General features: G+C 48.4%; 1 protein-coding gene across 24 annotated transcripts in view; it reads right to left on the bottom strand.

Annotated features, from left to right (window-relative positions):
- Nucleotides 1–25,043, bottom strand: part of DAPK2 (death associated protein kinase 2) — a 140,032-nt gene that overhangs the window by 14,075 nt on the left and 100,914 nt on the right. For 6 of the 24 annotated variants that reach the window (XM_073995998.1, XM_065548039.2, XM_073995991.1 and 3 more), the window contains 6 exons: nt 18,251–18,380; nt 9,461–9,509; nt 8,606–8,632; nt 5,057–5,209; nt 3,927–3,972; nt 2,163–2,470 (listed from right to left, as the gene is read on the bottom strand). In XM_073995998.1, the coding sequence (XP_073852099.1) occupies nt 2,163–2,470; nt 3,927–3,972; nt 5,057–5,209; nt 8,606–8,632; nt 9,461–9,509; nt 18,251–18,368 (701 nt within the window). In that variant the 5' untranslated portion in view covers nt 18,369–18,380. Of the gene's footprint in view, nt 1–1,827; nt 2,471–3,926; nt 3,973–5,056; nt 5,210–8,605; nt 8,633–9,460; nt 9,510–18,250; nt 18,381–25,043 lie in introns of those variants that run through there. The other 18 variants (XM_073996004.1, XM_005559755.5, XM_073995992.1 and 15 more) reach the window with 6 other exon arrangements.

Genomic DNA, 25,043 nt, shown 5'->3' on the forward strand with positions numbered 1-25,043 from the left:
TCATCACAGAGCCCTGGCATGGTGGCTCTGTTGGGAAACTTCTCTCTCCCTGGTTGGCTTAGCTGATCTCCGTTCCAGTGTCACTCTTCAGGACACTTCCCCCGACGCTGTCAGACCCCGATGGCAGGCCCCTGCAGCACTACGTGCTTCTCTCCCAGCATAAACACAAGCTGCAGCTCTACCTTTCTGTGATTCTTGATCAATGTTCAAATCCTTCGCTGGACTGAGCACTCCGTGAGGCAGGAATCAGGCCTGTTTTTACTCAACATTGTATCCCCAGAGTCAAGCCAGGCAACTGGCAGTTGGTTGATGCCTAAGTATAATTTGTAAATGGATGGATGAATCCAGGTGTGAGCTGCCCCCACAAGCAGGCAGTAAACCTCTGGAGCCTGGCGCAGCCAGGGGAAGCAGAAAGAGCAACAGACTTGTCATCAGAAGGCCTCTACTTTTGCCATAATGATGTGACCTTGGGAAAATCCCATCCTCTGTCTGTTTCCTCATCTCTAAATTGGGAATATCATTTAGTCTGCCTGTAAGATAGGGATGTTTTGTGAGGCTGTGAAGACACTTTGAACTATACGAGTTATGCCCCACCCACAAGCTTCTAGCTCAGCAATGGGCTCCTATGCCAAGCTCTGTTGATATGAGTTGGTTGACTGTCCCCTTCCCCAGAGAAAGGGAGATGAGATCTTATCATCCTTGGGGAGGGGTGCTCAAAGCTTTGGGTCATGAAAGGACCATGTGGCCTTGTGCTTCCTCATCTTTACATTCACCCTTTTCAAAAACCCTCATGGAATTTCTTAGGCCTTCAAGGCCCAATGGCCTAGGTACATAAGAAAAGGAACCTCCTGTTGAGGACCTTCTGGTCTTTATTCTTGACACAAAGTTGGGGCCATTAGCCAGAAGAGGGAAAAGGGTGGGGAATGGGAAGACTCCTTCTTTCCTTCTCTCCTGCTTGCAGACTGGTCTTCAGACAGAGACACGGCTGAGGAGGGACAATGACTGTACCTTCTGGGACAGAGCTCCTGGGACAATCATCTGCAGGTGTATGCATTGCACCTACACCTGGCAGAATGCATGAAGTTGCTTACTTTGCCTCTGGGACCTGGACTTTAATATTAAGGTAGCTATTTACAGCAAAGCCTTACTACTTTCTCCCATATACCTCATCTTAGAGATGGGAATCCTGGGTTTCTGTTTCATCTGTATTGATTAACTATATCATTTTCCCTCTCTGAGTCAATTTTCTCATCAGTTACATGGAAATAATCGTAATAATAATAATGCCACCCACCTTCCTATCTCACTGAGTTCTTTTAAGGATCAAGTGAGGTCATTTGTCAGACATAAGTGCACGGTAAGTGAAAAATCAATGCAAACGAAAGGCAATATTATTTTCTCTATGCATTTTAAATCCCTGCTTCTGTAGCAGGAAAGCACCATGCTGACTTAGTTATTCCGAATTAACTCAAATATTACCCAAGATCTAGAGTCCATAAGGTATGTAGGCAGAGAGTGAGATGTGAACAAATCCTTCATCACAAATCAATTCTCAAGCAACTCTCCAGGGCCAGCCATTCTCCCTCTGGAGAAGGGGACCCTGAGGGGTATTCACTCTCTAATTGTTTTAACAGCTTGGCTGCCCTGCCAGCATCCTCCCAGAAAACCAGATTGGTGAGGGGAGGTGCAGAATGAAGAATGAACTGGCACCTCAGCGATTCTGGATTCTGTGGAGAGGGTGGAAGGCTACACTACAGACACACACCCCTGCAGGATAATTCTAGCTGGATGCCGCAGCAGGATGGAGGACAACATGCTTCTGCAAACCTCTTGGAATGCATCACTGACTAGATTCTGGTGATCAGAGCTTCCAGCCGGCCAGAACTTCCTCAGTGCATGATCTGCTGAGCAGCTCTGACAAGGGTTCACTGGTGTCCTGGTGGAATACGGAGCCCAGGCCCTCGGAGCTCCCACTCTCCAGCTGGAAGCTGCCCACCAGCTCCTGGATCCATTGCAGGTCTGCGGAGAACTCCTGCCTCAGAATCTCAAACTGGGTTTGCAGATGGTCCAGTTTCCTGGCCACGCTTCCGAGGCTAGATCCCGTGGCCTGGATGTCTTCTCGCAGCAGCTTCTTCAATGACTCTACCTTGCGGAACTCATACCTGAGCTGGGACAGGTCGTGCCGGGTGCTCTCGTTCTCCTCTCGGTACCAAGCTTCCTTCTCATTGAAGATGGAGACCAGGGCCTCCACATCGTCCTGGATGGTATCGTTGGCCTCCACCAGGGCATGGAATCCCAGGTCCACCCGAGCCACGTCTTCCACCACACAGGCAAAACGTTCAAAGTTGACGTAGGAGTTGTTGCGAGGCATGCTTGAGTGGCATTTGAGAGTGTACTCTCTCAGGCGCTTGGTTTTCAGCTGGGTGGGCTCTGTCTTCCGCTCTTCGGGGGCTCTGACTTCTCCTTTTGACTGGTGGGTGTTCAGACAGAAGAACCAGAGTGTTAATTTGCCACCCGCCCCAGGGGGCAGTTCGAGGGGCAAGCAGAAGGCACACACAAGCGGCCTCTGGCATTCATTGCATGCATCAGGGCGGGGAGAACCAGGGCAGGATGAGCAGCCCCACAGACAGTAAGTGAGGTCAAGGAGTGTGGGGCTGCTGCCTGCATGCTCATTCAGGGCAGAGGGGTCCACAGTCATTACAGAGAGCTCCACAGGCATAGCATTTAAGGGGTGCTCATGCAGACAAGCAGGCTGCAGCCAGGACTCCACAGGCATCTGCGCAGGGCTGCAGTGCGTGAGGCCAGGGCTCACGCAGCGGGGCTGAGGAGCATCTCTCCTTCAGGGCTCCTTGGGCCTTCCCCATCCTTCAATGAGCAGATGAAGCTGAGCAGATGAAGCCGACCTCCTCTCAGACTACTCCAGCCCTTCCTGTTCTGTCTTCCACAGGCCTCACCTTCTCTTTGTATTGATTGATTGATTATTATTTTTTAGAGAGATGGGGTCTTGGCATGTTGCTCAAGTTGGTCTTGAACCCCGGGGCTCAAGCCATCCTTCTGCTGCCTCGGCCTGCCAAAATGCTGGGATTACAGGCATGAGCCACTGCGCCTGGCCTGCCTCACCCTCTCTTATCTCTACCTTTCTTATGGTCATTTCATCCTTGCTGGCCTTCTCACGTAACAGTTAAGGTGAATGGGAAGTCTGGTGATGTCCCCAGGTGTGCATAGCTGGCCAGTCAGCAGAATTAGGGCCTGAATCCTGCTGAGTCTCACCCTCTCAAAGTGCTCTTCACTACACCAGACCACAAGAGCCTCTGGAAAGCCAGCAGCCGGGAGCCCAACTGCAAGGCGAGTTAGGCAGGGATTCATCTTTTCGCTCCAACTCTCCCCAGAGGGAACAGAATTGCCCTGACAGTGGCTGTCTCTCTTCCCCACCAGGCCTCTGTCTCGGGCCCCATTCCTCAGGGCCTGAGGAGGTGGGTGGCTGATTTAAGTGTCATCCTTGACTTAGAGCCCCAAAAATCAGAAGGAAGGAGAGCTGGTCACAAAGTTGGGGTTTTCAATTGTCATTGATCTCTCTACACCTGGGGAGTCCTGATTTCCACTTGGAGAAGTGGCAGTGACACACCCTCCAACAAAGAACGCTGTGTAAGTTGGCCCCAAAGAAAAAGGGTTTCAACTGAGGTTTGTGAGAGTTTCATTTCATAAGTTACCTGAATTTGAGACACATAAACTTAAAATGGCAAGCAAATAAACCTATTCGAACAAGCCCAGGCCCTTTGGGGCCCCTGGCTAGCTTTCGTCTGTGCCCAGGGTCAGCGTTTCAAGCAAAGGCCTCTCTACAGGCCCTCTGCATCCGGCTGCCTAGGCCAACACTGGCGACAGAGCAGGGACCCTTTGCCCATTGGAACTCATGGCTGTGCCCTTACCGTGATCCAGGGGTGTCTGAGAGCCTCTTGGATTGTGAGCCGTTTCCTGCAATGAGGATTGGGAAACAGTGATGATCCATGAGGACAGAAGTTGGGAGCAACCATCTCTGTTCTCACTCTTTTTAGAACTATATTTTGGTATTATTTGGCCACTGCTGTCAAACCAGTGGAATGGAGGATGCAGAGATGGATGGGAACTGGCTGCAAATTCTGCACTCCAGGGGAAGGAAGCAGTCCAGGCAGACCCCTCAATAGAGTGGCCTTGTTACCTAAACCCATACTGTTAGTCCCAAAGCTGAATGGCCTAAGAAGTCATAAATGCTCTAATGAGCTTCCATAATCTTCCAAAAGCCAACCCTCCATTGCTAAATCCCTGGTCTCTGTTTTTCTGTTTGCCTCCTGGATCCGTTCTCTGCCTTTTGCTGCTCTGTACCCAGGTAAGTGACTCTCCCTAGCACTGCTCTTAGACAGGAAAATCAGGGCCCTTGCACTCCAGACAACCCCACTCTGGCCCTCTCTGAAGTCTGTGGGATAGAGAGGACATGGTGTTCTCGTCTGTGGACCTTTCTTCCTGCTCCATCCAGGGCATGCTCCGGGTACCCAGCACCCTGCAATCCCTGCCTATTTCATTATTTGACCCCACAGCCACATGGCTCACCCTGGCCCCTGGAGAAGGGATAGGGTTAGCATGTCTTCCACCACCGCACTGTACTGACCTCTCCGAGCCTACTAGCTCCTACTCCCAACCTGAACTGGCTTGAAAATCCTGCCACTTAACCTTTTCAAATCTGAATTCCAGGTGCCTTTGGGACAGACTGCACAAGGTAATGAGCCCTAAAGAAACCCAGGCTGACTTCCAGCACACACAAACACACACACACACACACACACACACACACACACACACACACGTTATTCACATTTCAACAGGAGAAGAAAGCAGAAAGACTTGAGCAAACAAGACGAATGCCACGTCTTGGCTAGGCCACACTTCCCAGCACCTGCCCGGATTAGACCACAATGGTGCAGATGACAGCTATGTCAAAGCAGGGACACACTGACAGGTCTTTGCCAGAGGTGATAGGAAGGGATCGGTACCTGAGAAACCAGTGGCTTCTCTGTCCTCTTACCGGGTCTCTTTAACCAGAAGCTTCCGAATGAAGTCCTTGGCCAGCTCGCTCGTCTGGCTGAAGAATTCCTCATCAAAGTCGTAACTCACTGCGGTGATATTTGCCAGTGTTTCCTGCTTCGTGTCTCCCAGGAAAGGGGATGCTCCACTTAGGCTGAGTACAACAGACAGGGAATCACATAACTAAGGGAAAAGTAGGTGGAAATGGGGATGACGGACTAGGGGAACCCTGCCCCATGACTGCTGCATGGAGCTGGAAGGCTCCCAGCAACACAGCCTGCCCGCTCTGGGCAGCCAACCAGCAACCCGTTCAGCTGAATCCAATTCAATACATGTTCACGGAGCTCCTCCTAAGCACCCAACAGAAACTGTGTCTTCAAGGGATGTGAAAGCGGAGGGGAGAGAAACACAGAGACTATCTCTTTGTGATCCCCAGCAGGACAAAGCAGAATATAATGGAAGGACAGGGGAGCACAGGAAAGAGGGAGGCCCAGTGTGGCTTCACGGTGACATGGATATTTGCATCGTTTGTGTCTTGAAGAATAAAGAGGTTGTCAGAGACAGGAGACAGAAGGAGAAGGAGACAGAAAGCCCTTCTGGGTTACAGGAGCAACTTAAGCAGAGCCCAAGAAGTTTGGAAATAGATGGGCCATTAGGGACAGGAAGGATCTGTGTGGTTCCCCAACAGGGACTGTCAAAGATGTCATACAAATAATGAGTTCTAAATCTACTATCTCCTGACTCAGATTTCAGTTGCTCATGGGATGCCTTTGTAGAGGCATGATCCAGGGGTGTCTGGATCAGAAGTGCCATTGTCCCAAACTTATTGTGTCCAAACCCATTCCAAGCATTCCCTTGATGAATGACATTACTTCATGAATGTACCCAAGCTAGAAGCACAGGAGTCACCTTGGACCCTTCTTTCTATTCCCTTGACACATCTGACTGGCCAAAAGCTTCCTTGTTGGTTCCGTTTACTAAATATCTCTTGAAAGTCATCCCCATTTCCACAGCCACTTTCTTAGCATGGTGGCAGCAAGATGCACTGGAAACATTTTGATATTGCAATTTGATAAGCCACTCATTAGCTGTGTGAAGCTAGAACCCCTCTGAGCTGTAGTTTCCTCATCTGTAAAATAAAGAAACTAAAATTCCCACCTCACATGATTGTTGTAAAGAATAAATGCATACAAAAGCGTTATGTAATCCTGGCCCACATTAAGGGCTCTGGAATTAATGGCCATTATTATTGTTATTGTGAGAACACAAAAGCCCTCTATGACCTTCCATCTTCTACAGGATCACATCTAAACTCCTGAGCAAGGCATCAAGCGTCGGTCCTTACCCCATGCTTGGTACATTTCAGCCGAACTTAAGGTTTACCATTCCTTTTCTCACGCTGTTTCCTCAGCCAGCACAGCCCTTCCCTCCTTCTCCACCCACATCCCATTCATTCCCTACATCCCAGTTCAAATCGATCTATCAATCATGTGCTCTATTCCTCTCTCAATAAACCTTCAGCAAACCAGTGGCTCCCATCTGTGTCTCAAAGAGGCGTGTTCATGCCTCCAGCCTAACCTTGGTTCCACTGGGTGTGAGTTAGGTGTATGGTGTGTTTCCCACAGACAGGGAGCCCCAGCAAGCAGGGAAGACCCTCCTTCATGTCGCATCCTGGGGCCTGGTACGGTGCCTGCCATGGAGCAGATCTCAACAAAGCTGTTAAATTCAAACGAGCCACAAGAAGACTATGCCTTCAGCAGACACTGGGATTCCTTCTTTTTTGAGACGGGATCTTGCTCTGCTGCCTAGGATGGAGTGCAGTTGTGCGATTACGACTCACTGTAACTTCTGGGCTCAAGCGATCCTCCTGTCTCAGCCTCCCAAGTAGCTGGGACTGTAGATGTGTGCCAGCACACCCCGCTAGTTTTTTGTTTTGTTTTTTGTAGAGACGGGGTTTTGTCATGTTGCCCAGCCTGATCTTGAACTCCTGGACTTAAGCATCTGCCCACCTCAGCCTTCCAAAATGCTGGGATTACATGGGATTCCTTCATAGTTCAAATCAGAGTCCTGAAGAAATCAAAGTTTCAAGAGCCAGAGTCAGACTATTCTGGCTCTGATCTGAAACTATAGATTGATGGTTCTCAGCCTTCTCTTTGCATCAAATTCAGCTGGAGTTTTAAAAGATATAGATACTAAGACTCTATCCCCAGCAATTGTGATATAATAGATCTGGGGTGGGGCCTGGGCCATGGTGGGTGTTAAAAGCTCTGCTGTGCCGCCAGGGTTGAGATCTTCTGCTGCAGCTCAGGGGGATCCACCATGTCACACAGGGTTCCTACTCCAAGTGCTGCTGGGAGAGTCAGAGACCTGGTTCATAGGGATCATTGAGAGAATGATCCCCTCAGCTGCTGAGCACTGGTGCCCCCTGCCCCAACCAGTTGACTCTTACTCCAGTGTGCTATAAAAATAGCATTTTCCATGTGTGCCGTGAAGGGAAAATGGTTGGGAAGGGCTGATGGAATGAATAGTCACCAGCCCACTGTGCATGTGCCAGAGCCAGGGCTAGGAAACTTGCACGTTGACTTATTTAGCTTTTACAACACGCCCATGGCAGGAAGTTTGTGATTCTCGTTTTTCTCATGAGAAAAACAAGCCCAGAGGTTAAGTCCCTACCCAAGGTCACAGAGATGGAAAGTGATAGTATCATGGGACTCCAGCCCCAGAGGTAACTCACTACACACTGGAGCTATGCAGGAAATCTCTGTCTAAGCAACTGAATATAGGCAAAGAGGAAGGAGAAAGGAGGAGAGAGACAGTGAGAGGAAGAAAAGGGGATCTGGGGAAATGAAGAAAGAAAGAAGAGGCAAGATTGGGGAGGGCATAAGTAGCTTCACAGGGCTGTCCAAAGAGTTCTGAGTGAAGGGGACGGGCACAGTGACTCACAGCTGTAATCCCAGCACTTTGGGAGGCTGAGGCAGGTGGACCATGAGGTCAGGAATTCAAGACCAGTCTGGCCAACATAGTGAAACCCTGTCTCTACTAAAAATACAAAATTAGCCAGGCATGGTGGTGGGTGCCTGTAATCCCAGCTACTTGGGAGGGTGAGGCAGGAAAATTGCTTGAACCCGGGAGGCGGAGGTTGCAGTGAGCCAAGATCGTGCCACTGCACTCCAGTCTGGGTGACAGAGCAAGACTCCGTCTCAAAAAAAAAAAAGAGTTCTGAGTGAAAAGTAACATTCTCCAGTACACCTCAGTCTGGGGGAGGCTAAACAGGGGAGTCCTGGCATTCTACAGGAGAAATGCAGACACAGGCTGTACAGAGTGGAGAGCCCGAGGCTGCTCCCGTGGATGCCTACTCAACCTCAATGCCAGGGTCAGGTGGATACAATGAACCTACAGCACTTAGCCTCAGGCTTGCTGTGTGGACTTAACGCATCTGGATTATGGTGGGTGCTTAGTAAATGTCAGTCTGTCAGCCTGCCCCTCTCTCATTCCTTCTGGTTCCCCCAGATCTAAGCTGAGCCAGAGCCCCTAGATCAGGGATACTCACAGGATGTAGGTGATGACGCCTATGCTCCTGCAAAATAAAGAACAGTCAAGTCAGGGCCGCCTGGGTCCAATCCCCGACGAGCAAGGACACCCTCATGGATCTCAGGGGAAGAGGTCACTTGCCTCCTCCACAGTAGACCCTGGATGCCGTCTCATGCTCCACACCCCTCTCCATCCCTCTCCTCAGCAGCAGCCCGGGATGTGTGTGGAGTCATCGAGCTCCGAATCCTGAGTCTGAAGACCCAAGTTCAAGATCAGACTCTTGCACTTGCAGGCTGTGTGATTTAGGTAAGTCCCTTACCACCTGGGAGTCCTTTTCCCCTTATAAAATGAGGATAATGATAACTACCTCACAGGACTGTTGGCAGGATTTTAGAAAACCAGGTAACAAAGGTGCTTGGCCAACGGTAAAGCAGGGTCCAAATGAAACGAGTCCCATCTGTGCAGAGAACTAATCCCTGCAGTATCCGCAGGCCCAGCACAGTGCCCAAGAAGCATGGACTTTCAGTGACCAATTGGTTGGCCGACTGAGTGAGCTACTGTTACTATTATATTTAACCTGGCTGGGGCAGGCCCAGGGGTGAGCCTGCACCCTCCACCTTGCCTCTCTTTTTGCTCCTCCATTCCTGATAAAGCTCTGACCTGGCCAGGAGCTAACTGGCCTCAGGTCCAGGCCTAGAGGCCTCCAGCTGCCCTGGCCACAGGTCTAACATACTGGGGGAGCAGCCAGAGGCTCTGAACAGTGAGTGTGGAGTAAGGGGCTTTCATGGTTAAGGGGATGTAACCTGGAGCAGGATCTGAGGCCTTCTGCCCTTGGAAAGATTGCTAGGTCACCTGGGTGGCCTGTCCAACTTACCACATGTCAGCCTCCAGACCCAGGGGTTCGTAGTTCACAATTTCTGGAGCTGAAAGAAGTCATATTAAATAGTCAACATGAGTGTGAAAATGAGAGGAGAGATGGTTGTAGGGAATTTTAGGGAATTTGGTGCCAAATGTCTCCATCCTAAATCTCCAGGAAAATTAGAGCAGCAGATAAAGGTGATCTGCGTCTAAGATTTCTGAGGAAAGGAGTTGCCATGGCCCAAATGTTTGTGTGTCCCCAAAATTCATATGTTGAAAGCAAATCCCCAATGCAATAGTATTAAGAGGTATAGTCTTTAGGAGGTAACTAGGTCATGAGAATGGAAACCTCTCAAGTGGGACTAGTACCCCTATAAAGAGGCCTGAGGGCTGGGTGTGGTGGCTCACACCTATAATCCCAGCACTTTGGGAGGGTGAGGCAGGAAGACTGCTGGAGCCCAGGAGTTGGAGACCAGCCTGGGCAACACAGTGAGACCCCATCTCCACAAAAAATTTTTAAAAATTACCTGGGTGTGGTGGTACATGCCTGTAGTCCCAGGTACTTGGGAAGAGGCTGAGGTGGGAGGATTGCTTGAGCCTGGGAAGGTTGAGGCTGCAGTGAGCCATAATTGTACTACTACTCCAGCCTGAGTGACAGAGTGAGACCCAATCTTAAAAAAAAAAGGGAAAGAAAAAGAAAACGAGGCCTGAGAGAGCTTGTCTGCCCCTTTGGTCATTTGACAACTTAGCAAGAAGGTGCCATCTATGAAACAGGGTGAGCTCTCACCAGATTCCAAAGGTGCCTCACTGGCACCTTGACCTTGGCCTTCCCATCCTCCAAAACTGTAAGCAATAAATTTCTGTTGTTTATAAATGACCCACTTTAAGGTATTTCATCAAAGCAGCCCAAAAGGACTAAGAAAAGAGTTGTCTGTTATCCTGGTAGAAACCTTTTACAAACAGGCCTTGATAGGAAAAGGAAAAGTACACAGAACACCTGAAAAAGGAAGAGGAGAGCAGGGAGAGGAAGGTACAGGAAGGAGAAATGGGGCCTTGGCTATGCAGCCTGCTTTAGAACTCTCTGGTAAAGACCAGTCATGTCAGTGCTGGAAAGCGATGAAGAAGAAGGCATTTTCCTCTGAGTCTGGTCTGAAAGAGGGTCCCTCCCACCTGATGAGCAGGAGGACATTCTTGGGGGCCCCTGAGACAATGAGCTTGAGGTGCCTGAGGGGCAGCCAGGGGAAGATGTCCAGGGGCAGGCTTCAGGGGAGTGGGTCAGAGCCATCATGTTTGGAGCCATCCATGTACAGAAAGGAGCAGGAGCTGAGCCAACGATGTGATGACCAGGAGAGGGTGCAGAGTCTAGGAGAGATGGCTCTGCCAAGGAGACAAGAAGACCAAATGCTCCCCAGAGATCAAGCAGATAATCCCTGGAAAGTGAGTGTTGAATTTCACAGCCCCACAGTGCCCAGAGTGTCAAGAAGGTACAGGCTGGGCACGGTGGCTCACATCTATAATCCCAGCACTTTGGGAGGCCGAGGTGGGTGGATCACTTGAGGTCAAGATTGGAGACCAGCCTGGCCAACATGGCAAAACCCCATCTCTACTAAAAATATAAAAAAAGTAGCTGGGTATGGTGGCGAGTGCTTGTAATCCCAGCTACTTGGGAGGCTGAGGCATGAGAATTGCTTGAACCTGGGAGGTGGAGGTTGCAGTGAGCTGAGATCATGCCACTGCACTTCAGCCCGGGTGACAGAGTGAGACCCTGTCTGGGGAAAAAAAAAAAAAAAAAAGGACCGGGTGTGGTGGCTCATGGCGGTAATCCCAGCACTTTGGGAGGCCAAGGTGGGCAGATTACCTGAGGTTAGGAGTTTGAGACCAGACTGACCAACATGGTGAAACCCTGTCTCTACTAAAAATACAAAATTAGCTGCGCGTGGTGGCGCATGCCTGTAATCCCAGCTACTCAGGAGGCTGAGGCAGGAGAATCGCTTGAACCCAGGAGACGGAGGTTGCAGTGAGCCAAGATCACGCCATTGCACTCTAGCCTGGGCAACAAGAACGAAATTCCATCTCCAAAAAAAAAACAAAAAGAAGGTACACAGAAGTGGAGGTAAGGCATAGATGACACTTTTTAAAAGCTTGGAGATTATGGAGACAAAAGAGAGGACAGTAGCTTAAGAAGGACTGTTCATCCATGCTTTTTACATTTTCACTACTACATGGTAATCCATCATGTGAATGTGTATCATTTTGTAGTCATTCTCTCAGAGTTCGTTTAAATGGCTTCCATTTTAAAAAATTATTGAAACGACATTGCTATGAATTTTTTTTTTGCATGTGTTTCCTAATGTGCACATGAAAGACTTTCTTTAGGTCAGTGATAATTCAAAGTGTGGTCTGCAGAGACAAACAGTTCATAGACTCACTGGTCCAACAAGATAGGCACAGAAATTTGGACTATGCATTTAGAGACTCTTATAGCAATGTGACACTGCTGTGACATCCAAACTGTGGTCATTTTTCTAATAATTTATTTGTTTTTATTTTTGTTTTTTTGAGACAGAGTTTCATTCTTTTTGCCCTGTCTGGAGTGCAATGATGCGATCTCGGCTCACCGCAACCTCCACCTCCTGGGTTCAAGTGATTCTCCTGCCTCAGCCTCCCAAGTAGCTGGGATTACAGGCACATGCCACCAAGACAAGCTAATTTTATATTTTTAGTAGAGACAGAGTTTCGCCATGTTGGCCAGGCTGGTCTCAAACTCCTGACCTCAGGTGATCCACCTCCCTCGGCCTCCCAAAGTGCTGGGATTACAGGCATGAGCCATAGCACCTGGCCTAAGAATTTATTTTTTATTGTATCTTACTGAAGTAGCAGTTCAAGACAGACTGATTTTTTTGTTTGTTTGTTTTTGAGACAGGGTCTTGCTTATTTACCCAGGCTGGAGTGCAGTGGCACAATCACAGCTCACTGCTGACTCAACCCCCTGGGGTTAAGCGATCCTCCCACCTCAGCCTCCCAAGTAGCTGGGACCACAGGCATGTGCCACTATACCAGCTATTTTTTAAATTGTTTTTGTAGAGATGAGGTCTCACTACATTGCCCAGGCTGGTCTCAAATTTCAAGCCTCTGGCCTCAGCCTCCCAAAGTGCTGGGATTACAGGCGTGAGCCACCACGTCCAGCCGAATTTTTTTTTTTTTAAAGCTTTCATCATAGATTGAGAAGCAGAACTCACTTTCTCATGCCATTGATCTGAGATATATACACTTTTATTTCTGTCATCAACATGCTTTTATTTGTCTGTTTTTTTTTCTGTGCCTTTCTTTTCCTTTCTTGCCTTCTTTAAAACAAAGACTTTCGGTTTCATTGTTTTTTCCCCAACTTCTTTTTTTTAACAACTATCTTTGAGACATAACTGTGGATATCTAACAAATTCTAATATAAATCAACATTTTGATGCTCCTCTAACAATCTAAAAACCTCAGAACATTAATTTTAAACACTGATCCATCTAACATTTTCTTCATGTTTTAGTTTTATCCTATTTTTTTTTTTGAGATGGAGTCTTGCTCTTATTACCCAGGCTGGAGTGCAATGGTGCCAACTTGGCTCACTGCAACCTCCACCTCCTGGGTTCAAGCAATTCTCCTGCCTCAGCCTTCCGAGTAGCTGGGATTACAGGCACCCACCGCCACTCCCAGCTAATTTTTGTATTTTTAGTAGAGTTGGGGTTCACCATGTTGGCCAGGCTGGCTGATCTTGAACTCCTGACCTCAGGTGATCTGCCCGTCTCAGCCTCCCAAAGCGCTGAGATTACAGGTGTGAGCCCCCAGCCTATTGTTTTGTTTTTTGAAACACACTCTCACTGTTGCCCAGGCTAGAGTACAGTGGTGCTATCTCGGCTCTCTGCAACCTCCACCTTCCAGGTTCAAGCAATTATCCTACTTCAGCCTCCAGAGTAGCTGGGACTACAGGCGTGAGCCACAATGCCTGGCTAATTTTTTGTATTTTTAGTAGAGGTGGGGTTTCACCATGTTGCCCAGGCTAGTCTCGAACTCCTGGCCTCAAGTGATCTGCCCGTCTTGGCCTCCCAAAAATGCTGGGATTACAGGCATGAGCCACTGTGCCCAGCCATCATCACAATTTTAGGCAGAAAAATGTTTACATTTGCTAAATATTTACTGATTTCTTTGCTTCTCTTACTTCTTGCTTTGAGGCCTCCCTTCAGAGTTCATTTCTTTAATTCAGAAGTACATCTTTTAGAACTTCTGCTAATGATGGTCTATTGGTGGTAAACTCTATATCAATGTTTTGGGGGTTTTTAAATTGTTCTTCTTTGTTTTTCTTACATCTTTGCCCTCATTCTTTGTTTTTTTTGTTTGTTTGTTTGTTTGTTTTTTTCTGATACATGATCTCACTCTGTCGTTCAGGCTAGAGTGCAATGGCGCGATCTCAGCTCACGACAACCTCTCTCTCCTGGGTTCAAGTGATCCTCCTGCCTTAGCCTCCCAAGTAGCTGGGATTACAAGCGTGCACCGCCACATCTGGCTAATTTTTGTATTTTTAGTAGAGGCAGGGTTTCACCATGTTGGTCAGGCTGGTCTCGAGCTCCTGACCTCAAGTGATCCACCCGCCTTGGCCTCCCAAAGTGCTGGGATTACAGGCATAAGCCACCATGCCTATCCTCACTCTTGAGATATATTTCTGGGCACACAATTATGGGTTTACTTTTATTTTTCATCAGCTCTTTGGAGATAATATTCCACTGGATACTGGCTTCCACTGTTGTTTGGAGAAATATGCTGTTGATCTAATTATTGTTCTTTTGTAGGTATTTGTCTTCTCTGACTGCTTTGTCTTGGTACCCTTCAATTTCACTATAATGTATCTAGGTAAGATTTTTGTTTTTTCTGCATGGTATGTATTGTCCTTTCTGTGTCTGTGGATGCATGGATGCAGTTCTGAAAATTCTCAGCCATTCTCTTCAAATAGTGCTTCTCCTTTTTTTTTGTCTCTATTGCCTCCTTTTAGAATTCCAAAGAGACCTGTGATGGGTTTTCTCTTTTTACTCTCTTACTTTTCCTCTCTTTCATTTTCTACGTCTTTGTCACTCTGTGGTGCTCTAGCTAACTTTTTTTTTTGAAACGGAATCTCGCTCTGTTGCCCAGGCTGGAGTGCAGTGGCGCGATCTCGGCTCACTGCAAGCTCCGCCTGCCGGGTTCACGCCATTCTCCTGCCTCAGCCTCTCGAGTAGCTGGGACTATAAGTGCCCGCCACCACGCCCGGCTAATTTTTTGTATTTTTAGTAGAGATGGGGTTTCACCGTGTTAGCCAGGATGGTCTCGATCTCCCAAGCTGTGATCCGCCCACCTTGGCCTCCCAAAGTGCTGGGATTACAGGCGTGAGCCACCGTGCCCGGCCTCTAGCTAACTTTTTTCAGCTCTTTCAATTCTTCGACTCTTTCCTTCGCTGTATATAATCTGATGTTTAACCCATTCACAGAGTTTTAAATTTCAGCAATTAAATTCCTTCAAGTTCTATTATCTAGTTCTTTTTAAAATTCATCTGGTCATTTTTGACACCTCTTGTTGCTTGCTCATTCTTGTGAGTCTACCTTTTATTTCTATGTATATAAAATGTACTTTAATGTGTATATTCCACTAGTGTATATATTCCATCCATCAGATGTTATAGTCAACATCTGATAATTCCAGTATCTTATGTCCTTGAACGTCTAAATTTTGCTAGTCTCTAACTGAAGTGGTGACAAGCAAACTTGCCTCTAGGGGAGGTCCTTCTGTTGAATTTTCTTGCTGCTCACTGCTCTAGCTCCAAGTTGTCAGCTTTTGGGGGTGGGACAGGTGGTGCTGAAGGAGTTACTATGTTTAAAGATTTCTCTGACCAGGAGCAGTGGCTCACTGGCTCACGTCTGTAATCCCAGTACTTTGGGAGGCCAAGGCAGGGGGATCACTTGAGGTCAGGAGTTGGAGACCTGCCTGGCCAACAGGGTGAAACCCTATCTCTACTAAAAACACAAAAATTAGCCAGGCATGGTGGTGGGTGCCTGTAATCCCAGCTACTAGGGAGGCTGAGGCACGAGAATCACTTGAACCCAGGAGGTGGAGGTTGCAGTGAGCTGAGATCACACCTGTGCCCTCCAGCGTGGGCGACAGAATGAGACTCTGTCTCAATAAATAAATAAAAATAAAGATTTCTCTTACTTCCCGTGAGACCAGAATTTCACGAAAAAGAAAATTTTTCTCAAGAATCCAGTTTTGTAAGCTGGGCATGGTGGGTCACACCTGTCACCCAGCACTTTGGCAGGCTGAGGTGGGAGGATCACTTGGGTCCGGGAATTTGAGATCAGCCTGGGCAATATAGTGAGACCCCACCTCTACAAAACATTTTAAAAATTTGCCAGGCATAATGGTGCATGCCTGTAGACCAAGCTACTCAGGAGGTTGAGGTGGGAGGATAACTTGAGCCCAGGACATTGAATCTGTGGTGAGGTATGATGGCACCACTGCACTCCAGCCTGGGTGACAGAGTGAGACCCTGTCTCAAAAAAAAAAAAAAAAAAAAAAAATCCAGTTTTGTAGCTGGAGGGCTTTTTAGAACACCTAATCCACCCTAGTACTAAAAGCTGACATTAATTTTTTGACCCTGGGTCTCAGGTTACAATATCAAAGGAATGGTAGGAGCAGGGGAAAATGGTTATAACCTATTTCTCAGGGGTCTTGGGAAAGAAAGTCATCATAATTTAGCCAAGGGTTTGGAGAAGTCATCTTATATATTTTAAGGTAAGACAAAACCAGTGCAAACAAAACCATACTGGCTCACAAAAGTCAATGATGTGTATATCTTTCCAACTCTGTATTGAGTGACAACATGCCAGTATCTTGAAATTGGCCAATGCTATAAATTAGGGAATTTGTTTTTGAGACCTGGTTGTTATTTATCAGCATACCACTGGACAAAACTCTCCATAGTACAGCCTCATCCATCAATAACCCACTCACACGAACAGTCTAGTGTGAACTCTCGGCTCCATTTGCAGTGGACAGTGACTTGTCCCTGATAAATGGCTTACTCTGGCCTTACTCCCCTGATGGGGTATCAGTGAACCTGGGAGGTGTTCCTCCTCTCCTCTGGCTCCCTCCCCACCCCTCTTCCGATACCTCTCCCACCCCAACACCAGACCTTTTTCCCTCACTCACTCAAGGCCATGACTGATCCCATTGACTTTGCCAGAGTGGATATCTCATATGAACAGTCTTTTCAGAACATCTATTTCACTTGCTTTACACTTAATCACATCCTGTCTTGTGACACCTCTTCCATTATTGCTCTGAGTTTCTAGTTGTTTATTGTTAACAATTAGAATAAATTTAACTAATAGACATGCGTTTTTATCACATATGAGAATGGTGGGTAGCAACCGCTCTTTCAGACAAAGCTCGAGTCTAGATGTCTGTGCCCCAGGTTTAAGTTGGCTTGGCCACCAACTTGTGACCTTGGGTGTGTCATTCTGAGTATGACTGTGTCCCCCATACATCACCTAATATCTGTCATACGGTAGGTGACAAATAACTTGAGTTGACCTTAACTAAAATCCCCCAGCCTGTCATCTCCATATATGTTAAACTTGACCAGAGAATCCAAAAAGATCCTTCTGGCACTCTTATTTGGTGGTTTGATGTCTTGTCTCTACAACTGAATTGTAAGCTCTTTGAGGGCAGGGTTTCCTTAGACAACCTGGCATAACGGGAAGAGCACAGGCTTTGCTGTTGGCTGTATCTGTATTTGAATCTCAGCTCCACTGCCTACTGGTTGTGTTGCCTTGAACAAGTCACTTGTTGGAGAAAATAATTAACTCTGCTTCATGAAGCCATTTGAAGATAATTAAGAGAATGTTTGTAGAGCATGAGACATAGTGCCTGGTATACAGCAAGGGCTTCCTGCCCTGGGATCTGTGGGGTCTCTGAACAGCATTCTACAGTGGCTGCAGAGCCTGAAAATCCATCAGGAGGTTCGCCTGACACATTCTTTCTTTTTGATTTGACTGTGGTCAGAAGTTTTAGCACCCAGATTTTGAGGACATCATGCATGCCCTCCCTGTCTCCAAGACCACTCCAACTCCCAAAGCAGATACACAGATGGTGGTTCTCAGGGCTCATTCCTTCCCCCTGTACAGGCTGTTTCTTCATGACCCCAACTTCCTCCCCAAGCCCTGTAGGGAGGCTTCTGGGGTACAGAATAGGCAGGGGCCTGGGCCAAGGGTGAGAGAAACAGAGGGAAGAGAAAGCAGCCAGGGCCCCACTGGAGCTAGGCACCCCCATGCATGAATAAAGCCAGGCATAGAGGAGAGGCGAGTGGGTGGATGTGGAATTTGGCAGATGATTTCCCTTTTCCTTTTCAGGAAATCAAAAGCTAGTTCAGAGAAGGTTGAGTTTATGGGAATTCAAGAGGGCGAGGTAATTTTAAATCTTCACAAGAATAAACTCATCTAAGAGCAGGAGGTGGGGCCAGGGCTGCGAGGGTTTAACCTTATAGGCTGTAGCCCCACTGAGAGCCACTGGGCCCCATTCAGCCCTTGCCCCACTGAGCACTCAAAGGCTACACCTGGGCCCTCACCCCCAGGCCCAACAGGACATTTCCTTCTCCATCCATTAGGTTTCTAGGGATGTCCCAACGTATCATCTCTTTGCCCAGAGGCCATAGCCCTAGACACAGGTTTCTTCCCAGGATCTCTACCTTTGATGCCAGATTCTTAGCTGAGAAAGAAACAGGCCTAAAACTCACCGACAAATTCCGGCGTCCCAAAAATGTTCTTAAATTCAACTCCATCTTCTATTTCGTGAGCCAGACCAAAGTCAATCAGCTTGATGTGTGGAATAGGAATATTCTTGTCTAACAACATAATGTTTTCTGGCTGGACGACAAAAAGGAGAAAAAAAAAAGGAAGGAAGGAAGAAAAGAAAAAAAAAGACGATAATTAAAGGCTGGTTGGTTTGTGTTTTGGCTTTGGGGTTTGGGGTGGGACTTGGTGTTCTTTTTAGGAGACTGAAACAGCATAAACTCTTCCTTGTTTTTGTGTCCTCAGTCTTCTCTGTGAACTCAAAGACAGGCAAAGCATTGAGGGCAAGGCCTGGGTTTTACTAAACCTTCTGCTCGCAGCAGAACTGAAGACTCTAGCCTTCATCTCCGTTCTGTCTCTGAGTGGCAGATCCCTTTAATGCAGTGCCTCTGTTTTCCCATCTGTCAAATGGGGTCAGAGATACTTGCAGCATTTCCTGTAAACAAACCCAGCACTGCTGTGTGAGTGTGAAAGGGAGGGGGACATCCCAGCTTAGCCTCTGTTTATACTTGGCTTACTGACTTGGTCTTCCTGACCGCCTCTTTCCCCTGGCCAGCCAGCTTCCTGTTGACAACATTCCCCTCCTCTAGATTAACTGTGTAGCCCACATTTCTCTCTGTGTTTAACTAATTTTGGTCCTCAGCAGGACACAGGAAAAAATGCACCCCATTTCCAGGGAAAATACCAGCCGCTCAGGCTATTTCCAGCCCAGCAAGCAGCTGCCAGGTCTGACACAACAATGCAGGTGTGTGCGGGGTAGGGGACAGCCCCTCACACACCCATGGGCCTGGCCCTCGCACATCCCAAACTCCCAGTGAGGCTGCAATGGAATCCTGAGCTCTCCCTTCTCACTCCCACCCAACCACTCAGACTATGGTCCCCTCTGCTTCACCCACTTTCTCCCACCACACAACTTTCCTTCACTCCACTCTAAAGGAAATGTCCCGAAAACACAATCCACACAAAATCCGTATACAAATGTTCACAGCAGCATATTCCCAATAGCCCTGAAGGGGAAACAGTGAATGAATGGATAAACAAGATGTGAACACCCATAGCACATCTAGTATCCACATGTGAATGCTCTTTGGCCATAAAAAGGAATGAAGTCAAAAAAATAAAAAGGAATGAAATACTGCTGGGCACGGTGGCTCACGCCCGTAATCCTAGAACTTTGGGAGGTCGAGGCGGGTGGATTACTTGAGGTCAGGAGTTTGAGACCAGCCTGGCCAACATGGCAAAACCCCTGTCTCTTAAAAAAATACAAAAGCTGGGCGTGGTGGTGTACTTCTGTAGTCCCAGCTACTCAGGAGGCTGAGGCAGGAGAATCACTTAACCCAGGAGGTGGAGGTTGCAGTGAGCCAAGATCATGCCACTGCACTCCAGCCTGGGCAACAGAGTGAGTCTCCATCTCAATAAATAAATTAATTAATTAATTTAATTTAATTTAATATAAAGAGGAATGAAGTATTGATACCTGCTACAGCAGCAATGAACCTTGAAAACATTATGCTAAGGGAAAGAACCAGTCACAAAAGACAAAAAATATTCCATTGATACAAAATACCCAGAATAGGCAAATCCACAGAGACAGAAAATAGATTAGTCGTCGCCTAGGATTGGGGGAATGGAGAGATGGGGAGTACAAGGTTTCTTTTCTATTTTCTATAAATGATGGTGGTGTTGGTTATTTAACTTCGTAAACGGTACACATTAAGTGAATAAATTATATAGTATGTAATAAATTACATACTATATAATTATTAATAAAGCTATTAAATAAAAAAATATTTAAGAAAATCGAACATCTCTGTTTCTTAAAGCACTCAAGGGCTTCCATACCTTGCACCTTTGCGCACGCCATCTGCTCTGCCTGGAAAGCCTTCTGTTCAGTCTCTGCCCATTGAAATCCTAGCTGGGCTTCAAAGTCTAACTCAATCCACCGTGTTCTTGCAGACTTTCCTCAGCAACCCTAAGCACCCTCCACCACCCCCAGGAGTGAGCCCCACCCTCCTCCAGGCCCCACCAAGCTTATTTGAACCTTTCTGTGATGAATATTTGGCATGCTTTCTCTTGTCTAGCCACCCTTTGCTATTTTTATCATAGCTCCCCTACCAGAGCTTTCTTCAGCTGGAAGGAGGATTCATATCTTTGCATCTTTGCATCTTTGCCCCTGCAGTGCCCAGCATAGCAGCTGGCGTGCTGAGGGTGACCCTAGCTGTTAGCTGGACTGATACTGAATCTGGACGGATGCCTCCCCCATGTGCCCCTGGCTGCCTATGGTCTCTGTGACCTTCCAGCTGGAAACTTCCACTCAAGGGAGCTGGCTGAGGCCTTCCCCAACTTTTTTTCCTTTTTTAAAAAAATAAATAACACATTTCCTTTTGCATTTTTTGCTTTTTTATTCTTCTTCCCCTCTGGAGATTACTCTCAACACGGTTTTGAAAATGTGTCCAAGTCTTTCCCCAAGGCACCGCAAATTTCCCCAAGGCCGTACAGAAAGGAGCATGAGGGTAGGCGAGGTCAGCTTATGACCTGGAGAGGATCCAGGAAAATGGGCCCACTCCAGCACCCCTGAACATCCCACTGGGGGCTACCCACAGACCCCAAGTGTCCTGGCACCCCATGCAGTCAGCTGCAACCTCCCGACTGCCAACTATCTCCCAGGTAGACAGTTTCACCCTCTTAGGAACTTCTCCTCTCCTCCAGGGAAAAGACCCTGAGACATGTCTCCGGTGCTGAAAGGCCATGGCCCCAGCCCTCCCAACCACCATAGCTGAGGGCCTAGGACACTGCCACACACCACATGCTGACTGGGGGTGGGAGCCACAGTGGGCGGAGGTGGAAACACCAGATGTGGTGATCCCCAGGACTATGGAGCAGCAGGGATGAGGTGGTGGAGGGGAAGAATTGAGGCTGAAATCTCCAAGGCAACGCTGCCTGAGAGATGGGAAGTCTCCTTCCTCACATCCACTCACCTCTGTGGCACACAGTCCAGGAGAGATGGTTTCCCCACTGGCCTATAAGAACCTCAGGGCAGGCTGGGCACAGTGGCTCACGCGTGTAATCCTAGCACTTTGGGAGGCCGAGGCTGGGGGATCACCTGAGGTCAGGAGTTCGAGACCAACCTGGCCAATATGGTGAAACCCCATCTCTACTAAAAATATAAAAATTAGCTGGGTGTGGTGGCATGCGCCTGTAATTCCAGCTACTCGGGTGGCTGAGATAGAAGAATCAGTTGAACCCAGAAGGCGGAGGCTGCAGTGAGCCGAGAACACACCACTACACTCCAGCCTGGGCAACAAAGTGAGACTCCATTTCAAAACAACAACAACAACAACAACAAAAAAGAACCTCAGGGCAAGACCATGTTCCCCCCAACCCCCCAGTCCCATCTGTCCTCAGCCCCACCCTAAGAATCTAACACACAGCAGGTGACTTCTCTCCTGCTTGGAACACTCTCCCCGCACTACCCGAACCCCAAACCTGGTTAGTTCCTATTCACATTTCAGCAAAGGTAGTACCTCCTCCAGAAGGCCTTTCCTGCTCTTTCCCTGCCTACCACCCTCCCCAGTTCCCAAAGTACCCTGTAATACCCGAATGCGGTGCTTCTTACTCTGATGAGCTTGTCTGCTTGTCTCCCTCTACTGGGTTGCCCAAGGGTTTTGTTCCTGTCATCTCCCCAGAGGTTGGGATAGAGCCTGATATCCAGCAGGCGCTCAATATATGTGCCCTAAGTGAAGACAGGTGCCCCGATTAAGCCCCTGCAATATACAGGACCCAGTGCTAAGCAAACATGCGACATACTTTATACTTCATTGAACTCTCAACTACCTCATGTGCTGGGTGTTACCATTCCTCTTTTGGGAAAAAAAAAAAAAAAAAGAAACCATGACTGGCCAGGTGTGGTGGCTCACGCCTGTAATCCCAGAACTTTGGGAGGCAGAGACAGGAGGATTGCTTAAGCCCAGGAGTTCAAGACCAGCCAAGGCAACATGGCGAAACCCTGTCTCTACAAAAAAAAATTTAAAAATTAGCCCAGCATGGTGGCACACACTTGTAGTCCCAGCTACTCAGGATACTGAAGTGGGAGGATCACCTGAGTCCAGGAGGTTGAGGCTGCAATAAGCTATGATTGTGCCACTATACTCCAGACCTGGCAACAGAGTGAGACCCTGTCAAAAAGAAAAAAAGAAAAGAAAAGCAATGAAACCAAGACTATAACATTAGCTTGTATTATCCCTCATTAGGAATTTTAACCTTTATCTCTCAGGCCCCAAAGCCTGTGCTCCTAACCACTAAACTAAATGATTCCCCTTCCTTGCTTCTCAGGGGTCTTATTAATCTAGCCCAGGGGGACCGGGTGCAGTGGCTCATGCCTGTAATCCCAGCACTTTGGGAGGCTGAAGTAGGTGGATCACTTGAGGTCAGGAGTTCAAGGCTAGCCCAACATGGTGAAACTCCGACTCTACTAAAAAAGATACAAAAATTAGCTGGGTGTGGTGGCACATGCCTGTAGTCACCACTACTCAGGAAGCTGAGGCCAGAGAATTGTTTGAACCCGGGAAGCAGAGGCTGCAGTGAGCTGAGATCGTACCACTGTAATCCAGTCTGGGCAACAGAGAGGGACTCTGTCTCAAAAAAAAAAAAAAAAACTATCCCAGACAGAAGCAGCAATGCCACTCTGGCCTGGCAACCTGGGGCAACCTCATGCCTGGCTCAGACACAGCTGTTTCCTCCTCTGGCACCTGCGTCCTACCCCAGGTTGCCTTTTCTTCTGGTGATGCTTCCATGCAAGTGAGTAGCCCCAGACCCCATCCCTGGCCTCAGGAGCTCCTGAGCAGGAGGTCCTCAAGTCAGATGAGAAAACGGAGGTCCTGGCAGAGGGAACACCCAAGCTGGGTCTGGATAAAGGGATGTAGCCTGGGAGTTTCAGGCTGGAAGGTGGCCATGGGGCAGCAGGAATGCTCTGTTGGGTGGTCAGGACCCGGGTTCTTGTCCCCACCTTCACCACTCATTGGGCCATTTGGACCAGACATACCCACAGACTCAGACCTGCCCTGATTGGGAGTAAAGAGAGGCCATGGCTCCCTGCCATCCAGTGATGTTTCTACTTCCGTCCTAGCCCACCACGGTGCCTATAGGCTGGCCAGGGGATTTGGGCCGCCAAACCTGAAGCTCCACCTGCTTTCAGACAGGCTTCCTTCTTGCTGTCCCAAGCTCCACTACTGGCCTTGATGACAGCCAGGACAGAGGGCAAGGACTAACATTTACAGCATGTTTACTAAGCCAGATTTGATGCTAGTGCTCTGTGTGATCCTTGCAGCCATCCTGAGTGACAGGTACTGTTATCAACTCCATTTCACAGATAAGCAAACGGGGCTCACACAGGGCTAAATGATTTGCCCAAGGTGCAACAGTTTGTAATGTCACAGTCAGTGGGGAGCAGTGGGGTGGGGGCTTCCCTGGCAGTCCAATCACTTTCTTCCCAACACATCACTGAGTCTGGCTAAATATCTTCAGTGTTCCCACTGGCCACCGGAGAAAGTCCAAACGCCCCGCCTGATATTTGAGGTAGTCAAGGCACTGGCTGCCCCATGCTCTCTTTCCAGCCTCACCACCCATCCCTTGCCTGTACCTGCTCTATATCCCCGCAGGGTGGGCACTACCACTCCAGAACGACATCTCAACTCCATCCTTGCTCTGGCTTGGAATGCCTGTCCTACTCCTCTTCATTTTCAGAGCCTCTTCCCCCTCAACCCTGCCTCCTCTTACTCCCTTACTTAAAAAAGAGAGAATCTTTTTTTTAAAAAAAGAGATGAGATGTTGCCCAGACTGGATTTAAACTCCTGAGCTCAAGTGATCCTCCCCGCTCAGCCTCCTGAGTAGTTGGGATTACAGACACGAGCCACCCTAACACCCAGCTAACTCCCTTAGTTCTCACTGAGCTTCCCCCGACCCTGCACTCTAACCCCTCAGTGTTGATGACCCTGGCCTGCTGGCAGTCCTAAGCTGTAGGCTGTCTCTCACAGGTGATGCCACTTTCCTAGGTGGCAGGCTTTTCCCTGGGAAAATTCAAATTGGTTTTAGGGTTCCTGGCATCCCCTGTGGCATCTTGCATCCTGCATGTTCCATTAATATTTGGGGAAATGAATTGAAAGAATCCAGGGCCAGAGGCTCCTCCTTTTCTGCCCCATGGAGGCCCCGCACCACCACTAGGGGCTCCAGAGTGCACTGTGATGGGGACTGAGCAGGAGGGAACGGGACTAAGGGAGGGTCCAAAAGGAAGCTAAGGGTCAGCAAAGTGGCAGTTCCCCAGGGATTTAGTCTAAGCTTCTCTGCTTCCTCCCTCCTCAAACAGAGCAGCGTGGTGAAAAAGAGGCCAGGCCTGAGGATTGGAAAACTGCACACACATCCAGCTCCACCACCCAAGGCCGTGTGAGCTTAAGCAGGCCACGTCCTTTCTCTGGGCCTCAGCCCCCCAACTCTGAGTCAGGCAGTGGATGGTATCCAAAGCCCCTTCAAGCTCTAGGCTCTGCAGTTTCGAGATGGCACAACCTCCCAAGCTGGCTGGGAAAATTCCTACTGCTTTGGGTTCTAAGGCAGGACTTGTAAAGGCGCAGGTCTCCTGGCCCCAGGTCAGGAAGGAAGAACAGGCTGCTGCAACCACACACTGCTGGGTCCAAGCCAGAGTGCCCTCTGGGGCAGTCCGATCCTATCCATACTCCTCACTCCTGT

The sequence above is a fragment of the Macaca fascicularis genome, chromosome 7 (assembly GCF_037993035.2).
Source record: "Macaca fascicularis isolate 582-1 chromosome 7, T2T-MFA8v1.1".
In the NCBI taxonomy this organism is placed as follows: Eukaryota; Metazoa; Chordata; class Mammalia; order Primates; family Cercopithecidae; genus Macaca; species Macaca fascicularis.